Source organism: Vipera berus (assembly GCF_964194415.1).
Source record: "Vipera berus genome assembly, chromosome: 11".
NCBI classification, from domain to species: domain Eukaryota; kingdom Metazoa; phylum Chordata; class Lepidosauria; order Squamata; family Viperidae; genus Vipera; species Vipera berus.
This window is the reverse complement of record NC_138214.1, coordinates 16,783,617-16,798,362: the sequence shown is the minus strand read 5'-3', so window position 1 is coordinate 16,798,362 and position 14,746 is coordinate 16,783,617. Positions and strand designations below refer to the sequence as shown.

Sequence of the window (14,746 nt, the reverse complement as noted above, 5' to 3'; positions counted from 1 at the left end):
GGTGGAGAGCAAGGGGAGATGAAGTTACGAGGAACTCTTTTCAAGGCATTGATGGACCTTAGTTTAAGTCCTTAACCCTCCCCTGAATTGTTTTTCCAAGGCCAAAATCATGATTATTATTTAAACCTTAAAGAGTTTAGAGCGGTGATGTCCATTTACAGCATGTCAATCCACGCCGAGAATTGCTTCTTACATGCAAAACTGAACCCTTAACAGATCCTGTTTCAGCAGAGGGCACTTTTGGCTTAGAGAATAGTTCCAAGAAACTGGTTTTTTTTTTAAAGTTTATATGCTAGATGTGACCTCCAACACTTACACTCATTTCTTTTCTGACTTCTACAGTATTGTGGTTCTGAGTCAAAATCTCTTTTTACAAAGGATTAACAGATTTATAAAGCATATAAAAATTACTTTCCAAGGAAAATTTTTAAGAAAGAGACAAAGCAGAATGAATGTAGAATAAATAGTGTTATCAGAAATAAAAAGGGTCATCTTTAACAAAATCTTCAACCCTGTAGAAATGCCTAATGTCCTTTTCCCATAGAAAAAAAAGTAAAAATTAAACCACGATACTTCCGGGAGGATTTAAGCTGGCTGCAGTCTTGAATTACCAAAACTGCAACTTACATGAACTTTCCTCCGCTTGAGTCCCAAAAGAGGACAGGAATTCAGCAAATAACCGGAGGCGAAATCGTTCTGTTAGAATACAGAAAAATGGCAATAACGGAAACCAAAAAAGGGTCTTAAGCCAGGACCAAACAGTGAGCAGATTTTACAATGTTACTTTAAAAATCACTTTCTTGGTTCTTGAAGAGTTTTAAGCAGCCAGGTTTCAAGTAGAGGTAAAAAAAATTTGGAAGTTAGCAAGTATAAAATAGCCTAGAAAGAAAATCAAAGTGAAATGCATTCTTGCTCAGGACTGTTCTCCTGGAGAAAATGCACTCCTTAGATTTCCTGGAAATTGCCCACAACAGCCAGGAGGAATCGGTTCTGCCATCCTTTCTGGGCACAGCCATGATCCCTACTTATGTGCACAAGATGTTTCGAAAACACGCCATCTCAGTCTCTTGATTGATAGAAAAGGATATATCCGGATTCTGAATTTTTGGAAATGTCTGAGGTCAATCCGTAGAATTCTTCAATTGCTTGAGCATCGATTTTCTACAATTTAAGACAATGGAGAGGTTAATGGGAGAGAGAGAATCAGAATCGCTTCCTCTGCTCTAGCGTTTTCACACCCTGATTTTAAGCAGATAAAGGAGAAACTTTGCAGCTCAGGGTTGAAATGAGGGGTCCTTGGTGCTCTCTGAGCCTGGTTGTTTTCTTGCAGACGTTTCATGACCCAAACTAGGCGACATCGTCAGAACTAGCACTGATGACGTCGCCTAGTTTGGGTCATGAACCGTCTGCAAGAAAGCAACCAGGCTCAGAGAGCACCAAGGACCCCACAGTCCTCCTTCTCCTTCCTCCTTCTCCTCCACAAACCCCACTCCCTTCTAGCACTGATGATGTCGCCTAGTTTGGGTCATGAAACGTCTGCAAGAAAGCAACCAGGCTCAGAGAGCACCAAGGACCCCTCACTTAAGCATTTTCCCCCAGTCTCTATCATTGTGGGGTCTTCCAGCCTATGAATTAGGGGTGACCTGTTGGCAAGGTTCCAATACTTTGAAGGGCTGCCACAAAGAAGAGAGGGCCAACCTATTTTCCAAAGCACCAGGAGGCAAGACAAGAAACAATGGATGGAAACTAATCACGGAGAGAAGCAACCTAAAACTAAGGAGAAACTTCCTAACCATGAGAACAGTGGAACAGCCTGCCTCCAGAGGTTGTGGGTGCTCCATCACTGAAAGTTTTTAAGAAAAGACTGGACAGCTACTTGTTTGAAATGGTATAGGGTTTCCTGCTTGAGCAGGGGGTTGGACTAGATGACCTCCAAGGTCCCTTCCAACTCTGTTAGTCTGTTATGCATTTCATTAAAATTCAACCCGACAATCAAGTCAGTGGCCCTGGCTCTCCTCACGGAGACAGTCAGCACAAGGTAAGGGATGGTGCACGACCGTTTCGGCACATGGGACCTCTTCTCAACCAGGGAGAGAGGGAGGGAGGGAGGGAGGGAGGGAAAGAGAGAGAGAGAGAGAGAGGGAGGGAGGGAGGGAGGGAGGGAGGGAGGGAAAGAGAGAGAGAGAGAGGGAGGGAGAGGGAGAGAGCAGGCATATTCCTCTCTGGGCAAACAAATGGACATAAGAGGCAAAAAAAAGGGCTCCTGCTTTAAATATATTGCATTTAAAATACATTAAATATGCAACAAATCAATGAATTAAAACAATCCACTTTCTCGTGGCTGCCGTTAATGATTTCTCTGCAAATTTAAACTCGGGGCCTTGCAGTCCGCGGGGCTGAATGCATTTATATGACTCCACAGAAAAAGAAGAGGTGGAAATCCAGATGTGGCCTGTACAGGTAGTCCTTGACTTATGACCAAAACTGATCCCAAAATTTATGTCGCTATATGAGGCATTTGCTAAGGGAGTTTTGCCTCATTTTGTGAGGGGTTTTTTTTGGCCATAATTGTTAATTTAGTAACGGGATGGTTAAGTGGATCCCGTGTCCCCCCCTTGACTTTGCTTCTCAGAAGGTCGCCAAAGGGGATCACTTGATCCCGGGACACTGCAAACCGTCATAAATAGAAGCCAGTTTCCAAGTGTCTGGATTTTAGTCATGTGACCCTGGGGATGCAGCAACCGTCGTAAGTGTGAAAAATGCTCATGTCACTTTTTGCAGTGCCGCTGTAACTTAAAACCGTCACTAAATGAGCTGTTGTTAAGTTGAGGACTATTACATAAGACTGCAGACTTACGGCTGTAGTTCAGGCTCAACATTTTTCACCAGTCTAGGGAGCGGGTTTGGCTATTCAAACCATATTCTCAAGAGGTGATTTTTGCAGAGAGTCCTCAACTTACAACCGTTTGTTTAAGAATCAAAGTGCAGCGGCACTAAAAACAACAACCCCAAATGACTTACAACTGCTCCTCGCCCTTACAGCAGTCGTGATCAAAATCTGGGCCCTTAGAAACCGCTGTGCATTTACGTCTTGGTGTGTGTGTGTGTGTGTGTGTGTGTGTGTGATCTGATCGCCAATTGAGACCTTCCCAGCCAGTGAAGTCCGACAAGCAAAGTCAATGGGGGAAGTCGGATTCACTTAATTACCATCCGATTCACTTAACGACCGCATTAATTTGATTAACAACTGCAGCAAAAAAAAGTTGCAAAGTCAGGCGTGACTCAATTAATAGCTATCTCGCTTAGCGACGGAAATTCTTGTCCCAGTTGTTGTTAAGTCGAAAACTGCCAGTATTTATAGCAGGAATATTCACAGGGTTTGGTTCAAAAATATCTAGGTGATGGCCGCCACAGTCCAATCAAAGCTCTTGTCAGGTTTTTATGTACCTTGTACGCTGCATATAAAAATTTGAAAATCTGCGGGGGCCCCAACTGAATGCTTCAAAATGCCGAAAACTGCTCTCAAAGTTACTGGCTTTCATCCAACGGAAACACTGAATCACTCACACTTTTTTTTCTCCAGACCTGAGGAAAAAACCCTTCGCTCGCAGCCCTGCAAAGCAAAAGGGGTCCTTGTTTTCCTTCCCAACTCACTAATCATAGCAGTTAAGACAAATTAAATCAGGCTGCAAAGCACCTTACGATGCTTCTGTGCGTGCGACTTTCAAGGCGGGGGCCAGTCTAATATAGCTGCTTCCAATCGAGAAGTGTTTAAAATTTATGGAGTCTGGTAAAGCTTTAAGGACCCACCAGGTGGGCAGAGGACCGAGCGAGATGGTGATTTAGCTAACTCATTTTATTTAGCTACCCATTTCTACAAGCAAGGCTGCAAAACTGAAAACTGTATTGTAAAAAAAAAAGTTAAGTCTTCATAACAAGATGAAGAGACAAAAACATGAAGGACGGCTGCAGGAACTGGGCATGGCCAGTCTAGAGAAAAGAAGAGGCAGAGGTGACATGATAACAATATTCCAGTATTTGAGGGGCTGCCACAAAGAGGGTGGTCAACTTATTCTCCAAAGCACCAGAAGGCAAGACAAGAAACAATGGATGGAAACTAATCAAGGAGAGAAGCAACCTAGAACTAAGGAGAAATTTCCTAACAATGAGGACAATGAATCAGTGAAACAGAAGTTGCCTCCAGAAGTTGTGGGCGCTCCATCACTGGAGGTTTTTAAGAAGAGACTGGACAGACGCTTGTCTGAGATGGTATAGCCTCTCCTGCTTGAGCAGGGGGCTGGACTAGAAGACCTCCAAGGTCCCCTCCAGCTCTATTCTGATTAATATCAAACTGTGCAGCAGTCTACTTTTGTCTCATCTAAGTCAGGATCTCTTGAATTGATTGGTTCAAATATGAAATGTTGTATACCTTTGCTTTCACATGTCTCTGTGGAAAACATTTATCCCATCTATTGTTATATTTGGATGATGGAATGTGTAGTCAGTCAAAGACAAACACAAAAAATATAATTTGCAGTTAGAAACTGTGGAGAATATTTGTATCTCTGGTTGTGCATTTTGGCAACGGTTCTTCCTCCGAGCTTGATGTTTGCTTTCCTGATGTTTCATTACCAGACTAGGTAACATCTTCAGCAGGAGTTTTTTGTTGACTTTTTCTTCTGTTTATATAGGACCTGTGTGGTGTTGTGGTCGGTTGATCATGTAGCTGGTTGTTTGTGTGGTGCAAAATTCAACAGGTAAGGGTGGTCGGTTCCGTCACTGACTGGTTGTATGCTAGTTCTAAGTCTAAACAGCAAGTCTGGAAAAAAAACCCCAATGGGCAGCGTCTAAAATGCCACTTTTAGCTTCAGTGAATTTCTTATCTTCTGAGCCCAGACAATTTAGCCGAGCTAAACCATGTTTAATTACAGACAGTCCTCCACTTACAATCACAACTGAGCCCTGTATTTATGTTGTTAGGTGAAATATTTATTAAGTGAGATTTGCCCCATTTTTTGACCTTTCTTGCCACAGTTGTTAAGTGAATCACTGCAGCTGATAAGTTAGTTACACGGTTGTTAAGCGAATCCGGTTTCCCCACTGACTTTGCTTGTCAAAAGGTCGGAAAAGGGGATCACATGACCCCGGGGCACGGCAACCGTCGTAAGTATGAACCGGTTGCCAAGCATCTGAATTTTGATTACGTGATCATGGGGCTGCTGCAAAGGTTGTGTGACAAATGGTCATAAGCAACTTTTCTCACTGCCACTGTAAACTTTGAACGGTCATTAACTGAACCGTTGTTAAGTCAAGGACTTGCGGATGGACTACGCTGGTCATCACCTGGCAGAATCCTGTTGGTCAGTAACTAAACCATATGCCATGTGTGAGGCCTTTACACCAGTCTTCCACAAACTGGGAATTCTGGGAGTTGAAGTTGACACGTCTTGAAGGTGCTGAGGCTGAGCAACGTTGCTTTATACCACACTCCATAATTTATCTGTTCCCTTATTCATCTCCTGAGAATCTCTGAAACGGTTGCTGGCTTAGGGGATCCTAAATAGCCTGGAGCCCTTTTCCTAAACTCTATCCAATTTCTGAGCTCCTTGGAAGAGACCTCCTCCTCCTCCTCTGCTACGAAACCATCTTGTTCCGACATTGTCCTAAGCATTGCAACCAAAAACGCTAACGCAATCCTGGGCTGTATAAACAGAGGCATAGAATCAAGATCGGGTGAAGTACTAGTACCGCTTTACAAAGCCCTAGCAAGACCACACCTGGAATACTGCAGCCAATTTTGGTCAACGTATGACAAAAAGGATGTTGAGAGTTTGGGAAAAAAATTCAGAGAAGAGCAACTAAGAAAATCCAAGGCCTGGAGACTAAAACATATGAAGAACGGCTGCAGGACTTGGGTTTGGCTAGTCTAAAGAAGAAACGGGACACATGATAGGAGTGTTCCAGTATTTGAGGGGCTGCCACGGTGTTCACCAAAGCACCAGAGGGCAGGATGAGAAACAATGGTTAGAAACTGAACAGAGAGAGAAGCAACCTTGAATTAAGGAGAAACTTCCTGACAGTGAGGACAATCAACCAGTGGAACAGCTTGCCTTCAGAAATCATGGCGGCTCCACCACTGGAAGTTTTTAAGAAGAGACTAGACATTCACCTGTCTGAGATGGTATAGGTTCTCCTGCTTCAGCAGGGGGCTGGACTAGAAGACCTCCAAAGTCCCTTCCAGCTCTATTCTATTCTACTTTACAGCTCCTCATCCAACCTCAGTAGGGAAAACAGGCTTCTCGAGTCTTCTGCTGTACTGGATTGTTGTTGCCTTGTGCCTCGTTGATGTCATTCGAAGGTCTGTTAGTATTGATTTATTGGGGCTGGGGTTGAAACTGTGGTTGCGTGATTGATGATGAAGAGTTCGTATTTACATTTAGACACAAAAGCATAAACTGAAAAATAGCTTTGAGCCAAAGTTATACAAAGCCCTGGAGCAAGACCCAAACCTACCTCTACAATGTCATCATCAAAGAGCAACCAAAATCCGTGGCTCTTCACGATGGTGATGTAATGCCCACGATTTGGACCACTGCAACCAAGGAGAGAGGGAAGGTTAATGCTGGATGCGGACACGTGGATTCCAGCTAGGGTTCTCCTAGGCCAGGGGTAGGCAATCTTGGCTCTTTGATGATTCGTGGACTTCAACTCCCAGAATTCCTCAGCCAGCCACACTGAGGGGAAAGGGAGAGGTTTCCAAGCTGAGCCAGGCTGGTTCAGGAATTCTGGGAGTTGAAGTCCACGAGTCATGAAGGGGGGCATAGATTACCCCATGCTGGCTGAGGAATTCTGGGAGTTGAAGTCCACGAGTCACAAAAGAGCCAAGGTTGCCTACCCCTGGCCTAGGCTTTTCATCTTCAGAAGCTGCCCTGACAGAAGTGGGATTAACACTGGTTGTTCTCCCATCCATTTCAGTGGGAGCTGTGGCTGATTTTGTGAAGAATGAATCCCTGACCTTAGTCAAGACGGAAGGGAGGATGAGGACTAGAGTGAAGACATCTCCACTTGATTAAGGGCAAAAGCCACTCCCGTTTGGGCTCCTGGTCCTGAAGCTTCCCCCACAATCCCAAGATGGCGTCACCATCGGGTGGTAAAGCAATGAAAAGAGTACAGGCTGACCTTGACGTACGACCACAATTGAGCCCCAAATTTACGTTGCTAAGTGAGATATTTGTTAAGTGAGCGGGGGGGTGGGGTGGATTGGAAGACCTCCAAGGTCCCTTCTGGCTTCACGATCGACTTTGCTTGTCAGAAGGTGGCAAAAGCTGTTTACAGGACACCGTGACTGTCACTAGTATGAACCAGTTGCCAAGTGCCCGGATTTTGATCCTGTGACCACAAAGATGCTGCAACGGTCGCAAGTGTGAAAAATGGTCATAAGCCACTTTTTCCAGTGCCGTTGTAACTTGGAACAGTCACTAAATGAACTGTTGTAAGTTGAGGACTACCTGTGTAGCGAAGTGGGTTCTGAACGTCTTCACAACAGTTATAAATAAAATATATTCCAACCTCAAAAATTGATTCGGGAGTCAGGACTGTCTCTTGAATAGACTTAGCTCCTCCTTAAGGGCTAGTAAGAACAACCCCTCTCTCCATAAAAGTCATGGACCATCAATATGGTGGAAGCAATGTTGGTTCTGGGTGTGGCTTGCCACTTCTGTGGCCATGACACTCATCTAGCTTTCCAAACTTTGGCCCGCTCTCTGCACTGGCTTCGTGGTCCTCTTTCCTACCAGGAATTCTTGACTGAATGTTGATGTTCTTTATTGCCTTTCCACTCCTGGGCTCCACACAGGTTGGGCAAAGGAGGCTGGTGGCTTCCACGCTGCCCATTGGATAAGGAAAAACTGTCAAAACTTAGTAAGGCTGTATTACTATTATTCTTCCCATCTTTCCTATTACCTATCTCCTTATTACTATAACTTTGTTGCTTGTATCTTACGATTTATATTGTTTTATTTAGTTTCCTAGTATGATTTATGCTGATTGCTTATCTAGTATCCTATGACACACTAAGTGTTGTATCTAATGATTTATGAAGAATGTATTTTTACAATGACTATGATCATGATTTGTCACTTATACCTTTTGTGTACACTGAGAGCTCCTGCACTGAAGACAAATTCCTTGTGTGTCCAATCACACTTGGCCAATAAAGAATTCTTATTCTTATTCTTATTCTTATTCTTATTCTTATTCTATTCTATTCTATTCTATTCTATTCTATTCTATTCTATTTCTATTTCTATTTCTATTTCTATTTCTATTCTACTCTCTATATTCTATTCTATTCTATTCTATTCTATTCTATTCTATTCTATTCTATTCTATTCTATTCTATTCTATTCTATTCTATTCTATTCTATTCTATTCTCTATTCTTCACTCCTCTATTCTGTTCTGTTCTTCATTCCTCTATTCCATTCCATTCTATTCCTATTCATTACAGATAATCCTTGACTTACAAGAGTTTGCTTAGTGATGTGGTTCAAAATTACAACAGCACTGGATAAAGTGGCTTATGACCAGTTTTCACATTTAGGACCGTTGCAGCATCTCTGTGGTCATGTGATCAGAATGCAGACGCTTGGCAACTGCCTCGTATTTATGACGGTTGCAGTATCCCGGCGTCATGTGATCACCTCGTGACCTTCTGTCAAGCAAAGTCAATGGGGAAGCCGATTCCCTTAACAACCGTGTGACTAATTTAACAACTGCAGTGATTCACTTAACAACTGCAGCAAGAAAAGTCATCAAATGGGGCAAAACTCACTTAACAGCTGTCCCACTTAGCAACAGAAATTTTGGGCTCAATTGTGGCTGTAATTTGAGGACTGCCTGTATAGTCCTCAGGTTCAGTACACATTTTTTACCTTGTGTTTAAACACTGTTAGCTACCCTGAATCATGAATTTAAACCGTACAAATTGAATAAATAACATAAATTGAAGCAAAAGCTGTCCGTGCATAGCAGACTTGTCTCCAGCCAAAGTAATATATGCTGACGAGATCTCACTTGCATCTTGAAATTTAATCCTAAAATGTATGTGGCAATCTAAGCCACTAAGCAGAGAGCTTCAAAGCTTGTGCTAGGCCAGGGGTCAGCAACCTGAAACAGTGAAAGAGCCACTCGGAACCGGTTCCCTCACAAAAGGAAAATCTGGGAGCCGCAAAAAATGTGTGCACATGCGCGTACATGCGCGCATGTGCAGAACAGGGTTTGACTGAAGAGTGGAGCCAAGGTGAGATATGCACCTACCCTGCATATTTGAATTGATTGGTTGAACTTTTTTAGCCCCACTTTTTTTGGGGGGGACTGCACATGGCAGAGGACTGGGAGCCGCAGGAGACGGCTGAAAGAGCCGCATGCGGCTCTGGAGCCGCGGGTTGCAGACCTGTATGCTAGGCTGTCATGTGCAAATCCAGGCTTTCATGACTGACAGAACAGCATCAATCATGGTTCCGTGAGGAAACTGTGGTTACACAAATCATGCACCGTATGATGTGGGAGTTCAATCTATGGCTGGGATGGAACCTTTGAGAGAGAATGAATGATTGTATACTACACACCTCTTCTGCAAAAAAAGGAATTAGGAAGGCTTACAACTCAGGCATTGATAACAAAGCCAAAATTAATGGATTCAATAAACATTTGGAAAATACGCAGCTTAGGTACCCAGTGGTGCCACTCTAGAAAACCCTTAAATCATTTGGCCAGCCTGCGTTAAGAGCTTCTTTGTTCTAATAATAAGCTGGTTTCAATTTTCCTCTGCAATAGATGAAGTATCTTTCATCTGGATTCCCATAAATAAAGCAACCTTTCCCATCCATCTGTTTAACTGATATACACATTCTAAAAAATGCTTATATATCAATTATACTCCCAAGGAGAAAAAATGCAAAAGGTTCCTGTGTGCATACAACAGATAAGCGACCTTCGGCCTCATCAACACTCTTAAACACAATCCTTCTCTACTAAAGCTATCTCAGGGATGCAGTCTAACAACAGTTGCAAGGCACCTTGAAGATCTTCTAGTCCAACCCCCTGCTTGAGCAGGAAGTCCGACTCTTATTCCAGACAAGCTGGTGGAGCAAGGTATGTAGGTAATCCTTGACTTACAACAGTTCATTTGCTGACCATTCAAGGTTACAACCACACTGGAAAAGTGATTTATCACTTTTCATGCTTGATTGTTGCAGCATCCCCATGATCATGTGATCAAAATCCAGACGCTTGGCAACTGGCCAGTATTTATGACGGTTGCCGTGTCCCCAGAATCATCTTTTGTGACTTTCTGACCAGCAAATTCGATGGGGGGAAGCCAGATTGGTAACCACCGTGTTACCAATTTAACAGCTGCAGGGATTCGCTTAACAAATGTGTCAAGAAAAGTCATAAAATGGGGCAAAACTCAATTAGCAACTGTCTTGCTTAACAGCAGCAATGTTGGACTCGGTTGTGGTTGTGAGTCAAGGATCACCTATACAAAGGCCAGACAATAAACGAAATGGGAGAGGGGAAAAAATGGTGCGGAACAGCAGAGGATTTCCCCTGTTCGGTTTGCAATGGAGGGTTAGGGTAAAAGATCCCGTAAGAGGCAAGGAGATTCAGGGACCGAAGCGATCTGTGAAGAACGAGCAACAGCTTATTGAGAGCAATTTTAGCTTAGGTGGTTCTCAGGCAGAAGGGGGGAACTTAATTGCGGGGCGGGGGGAAAGAGAGAAATGAGAGACAAATCATAGCCCTGTCTGGAATTGCATGCAGTTACCTTTGTATCTTGACGGCTGATCTACCTCTTCCCAAAATTGGAATGCCAGCCCCAAACTAGCATTGGTTCAAGCTAAAGTTCACTGCAACTTAAGAAACACCAGGGGGCTGTAACTTACCTCTAATTTGGTGCTCTCTGAGCTTGGTAGGTTTCTTGCAGGTGTTTCAACTGCCAACTAGGCTAACATTATCAGGGTTAATCCTAGCACTGATGAGGTTATCTAGTTGGATAATGAAACCAAGCTCAGAGAGCACCAAGGACCCCAGAGGTCTCCTCCTCCTCCTCCTCCTCTTCCTCCTCCTCCTCCTCCTCCACTCTACAAACCCCAGTCCCTGTAGCAGTGATATTACCTAGTTTGGATAATGAAACGCCTGCAAGTAACCAGCCAAGCTCAGAGAGCATGAAGGACCCCACAGGTCTGCAAACCTCATTCCCATCTAGCCCTGATAAGGTTACCTAGTTTGGGCAATGAAATGTCTGCAAGAAAACAAGCAAGCTCGGAGCGCACCAAGGGCCCCACAGTTTTTCTACCTTCTCCTATTCCCCGCTCTGCAAAGCCCACTCTTTTCTAGCACTGAGGATGTTACCTAGTTGGGTCATGAAACATCTGCAAGAAAACCACCAAGCTCAGAGAGGATCCCTCGGCTCTGAATTACAAATTGTCTCTTTGATTATTATCCCCTAAGGCAGGGGCAGGCCACCTTGGCTCTTTTATGACTCGTGAACTTCAACTCCCAGAATTCCTGAGCCAGCCATGCTGAGGGGAAAGGGAGAGGTTTCCAAGCTGAGCCATGGCTGGCCCAGGAATTCTGGGAGTTGAAGTCCACGAGTCATAAAAGAGCCAAGGTTGCCTACCCCTGGCCTAGCCCTAGGCCGCTTTATGACTCGTGGACTTCAACTCCCAGAATTCCTGAGCCAGCCATGCTGAGGAGAAAGGGAGAAGTTTCCAAGCTGAGCCATGGCTGGCCCAGGAATTCTGGGAGTTGAAGTCCACGAGTCATAAAAGAGCCAAGGTTGCCTAGCCCTGCCCTAGGATTTTGGGGAGGCATTTTACCTGCCGCAATGCACCACCACAGCGACGAGATCATACATGCGATCTGGGTTTGTAGCATCTCCTGACGTGTTGAAGAGTCGAAGTTCCAGAGGAAAGACCACACGATAGGAAAGCTTGGTGTATCTGTGTAGCTGGTCCATGTATTTGAACCTTTTCAAGTGCAGAGCGAGAATCATGGGCAGTTTTTTCACGCGCATCCTTGATTAGCAATGTTAAGATCAATGGAGAAAGAAAACAAAAGCAGGTCTTACAAAGTTATGCTCTTTATCACCAGACAGATTATTGAGGTAAAAAAAAATAACCTGGGTGAATAAAACAGTGCTTGATATACTTTTTTTTGGCCAAGCCCCCCCCCCCCCAAAAAAAAAACCCAGGAAAGATTTGAAGCTTCTGGCAGTGGGTTGATCTGAGCACTAAGCAACAACTGAATGCAAGGCAGCTATAAATTGGTTAATATTGACAAAGAATTCAGGAAAAATGCCTTTATTTATTAACTAGATTTTAAAAATCCAGCCTTTATTATTTTTATAAGTAATTCAGGGTGTCAAACATTCCTAGTGCTCCTTCCTCCTCCTATTTTGCCCACAACAATAACCTTGTGGGGTGGGCTAGGCTGAGAGAGGGACTGCCTAAAACCAATCAGCTGGCTTTTATACTTAAGGCAGGATTAGAAAGATTGGCCCAGAGTCACCCAGCCAACTTGCATGTCTTAAGGCAGAATTAGAACTCAAGAGTCTCCTGATTTGTAATCTGGGGCCTAACTACAAGGGTAGGCAACCTTGTCTCTTTTATGACTCGTGGACTTCAACTCCCAGAACTCCTGAGCCAGCCATGCTGAGGGAAAAGGGAGAGGTTTCCAAGCTGAGCCATGCTGGCTGAGGAATTCTGGGAGTTGAAGTCCACGAGTCATCAAAGAGCCAAGGTTGCCTACCCCTGGCCTAGGCCTAGGCCGCTTTATGACTCGTGAACTTCAACTCCCAGAATTCCTGAGCCAGCCATGCTGAGGGAAAAGGGAGAGGTTTCCAAGCTGAGCCAAGCTGGCTGAGGAATTCTGGGAGTTGAAGTCCACGAGTCATAACAGAGCCAAGGTTGCCTACCCCTGGCCTAGACTAAACTAGGGGCCTCTGCCCTTCTTTCCCCCCCCTCACCCCCCACACACCCATACTGCATCAAGAAAACTCACAAGTTTGAAGCCCACAAGTGTCAAATTCCACAAGAAATACCATCTGGTCCTGTACAGAATTTATTACGCTATTATTCAGCTTGTCTCTTTATTTGGTGTGATTAATTTCACCCTTTGACACTTGAAATTCACAAGTTTATCGATCCACTGGATGTCAGTGCTCTGAAAAGCTCCTGGGCCCCCTGCAGCTCAGAATGACTGAATTACTGGTCTGCAGATTTAATCATGCAAAATAAAAAAATGAACAGAATTATGCAGAGCAGGAGCAGGGAAAGAGTTATTCAGCCCCCTTTTCCTTCTCATCTTCACGTCTCTGAGATTAGGCCGGATGCTTTTGAATGCCTCTCAATTAAGCTGTAACAAGTATCTCATTCGTTTTTCTATTTACTTTTTATTACAAAAAGACACAACAAGACGGTGAAAACCAACACAAACTAATATAGTGAGGAAGAAGTCGCCTACGTGTGAGTTGGGAGGCTATGCAAATTTATTTTAAAAAGAAAGGAAGGGGAAAAAAAACACCCATAAACTGCAAGGTAAGGAAAACATCGAGGAAAAGTAAAATAGAAAGAAAAAAAGATACAGGTAATCCTCGAATTACAATCACTATTGAGACCAAAGTTTTTGTTGCTAAGCGAGACATTTGTTAAGTGAGTTTTGCCCCACTTTACGAACTTTTTTGCAACAGTTGTAAAATGAATCACTGCAGTTGTTAAGTTGGTAACCCGGTTGTTAACTGAATCTGGCTGCCCCCATTGACTTTGCTTGTCAGGAGGTCGCAAAAGGGGATCACGTAACCTCGTGGCACTGTGACCGTCATAAATATGAGCCAGTTGCACCAGCACCTGAATTTTGATCATGTGACCCCCAGGGATGCTGCAACGGTCGTAAGTGTGAAAAACGGTCATAAGTCCCTTTTTTTAGAGCCGTTGTAACTTTGAACAGTCACTAAATGGAATTGCTGTAAGTTGAGGACTACCTGTAGAGCGAAGCGGCTTCTGAACGTCTTCACAACAGTTATGAATCAAATGTATTTCAACCTCTCTCTCTGAAGTTCCCTCATTTTTCTCCTCTTTCTGTAATCTAGCTTGTCTAATCGTCAAAAATCACAAATTCCTTAGAAATGTCTCATTCATCAACCGCAGGAAGATCCCTTTCAACCACAAAGGGAGAGTCTACCTGCCCGGTCTGTTAAGGCGATCTAGAACCGAAGTCCTCGGTGGGGCCCAGGTATGTAACGAAAATTCACCTTAGCCTTACCTCTTTTGTGCTTCCTGTTTACTCCGGCACTGCTCACAGTAGTACTTGTACTCACTGCACAGCGTCTCGGTGTTACTGAAGCCTCTGCAAAATGGAAGATTGGAGCAGAAGCTATAACGATCAGGTTTTCCAGCAGTGAACAGATTCTCTCAGGTCAAAGATGTCTCTGTTTGCAGTGGGGAAGGGCAACTGTCACCCAGCACCACAAAACAGGCAATTTAACGGTTGAAGCTAATCTCTCTTCCTATTTTTTCCCCTGTCTCCTTTAGGCCCCATCCCTAAATGATTCAGAGAAGTAACAGTTAAGAAAAAGACCCTTCCGGTGACTTTGATTGGGACCCTTTGGTGGCTAACAGTAACATTCCAATCAAGTAATTGCTGCTGCCAATTTATTGTGTGTGGGTTTGTGCCTGTGACATCGC

General features: G+C 44.0%; 1 protein-coding gene across 3 annotated transcripts in view; it reads right to left on the bottom strand.

The window, feature by feature from the left end:
- Positions 1-453: 453 nt before the first annotated feature.
- Positions 454-14,746, bottom strand: part of LOC308673199 (ubiquitin carboxyl-terminal hydrolase 12-like) — a 46,623-nt gene continuing 32,330 nt past the window's right edge. For 2 of the 3 annotated variants that reach the window (XM_081336698.1, XM_081336699.1), the window contains exons 6-9: positions 14,325-14,408; positions 11,882-12,079; positions 6,514-6,592; positions 454-1,161 (exon numbers count right to left, since the gene is read on the bottom strand). In XM_081336698.1, the coding sequence (XP_081192824.1) occupies positions 1,060-1,161; positions 6,514-6,592; positions 11,882-12,079; positions 14,325-14,408 (463 nt within the window). In that variant the 3' untranslated portion in view covers positions 454-1,059. The remainder of the gene's footprint in view (positions 1,162-6,513; positions 6,593-11,881; positions 12,080-14,324; positions 14,409-14,746) is intronic. The other variant, XM_081336700.1, reaches the window with a different exon arrangement.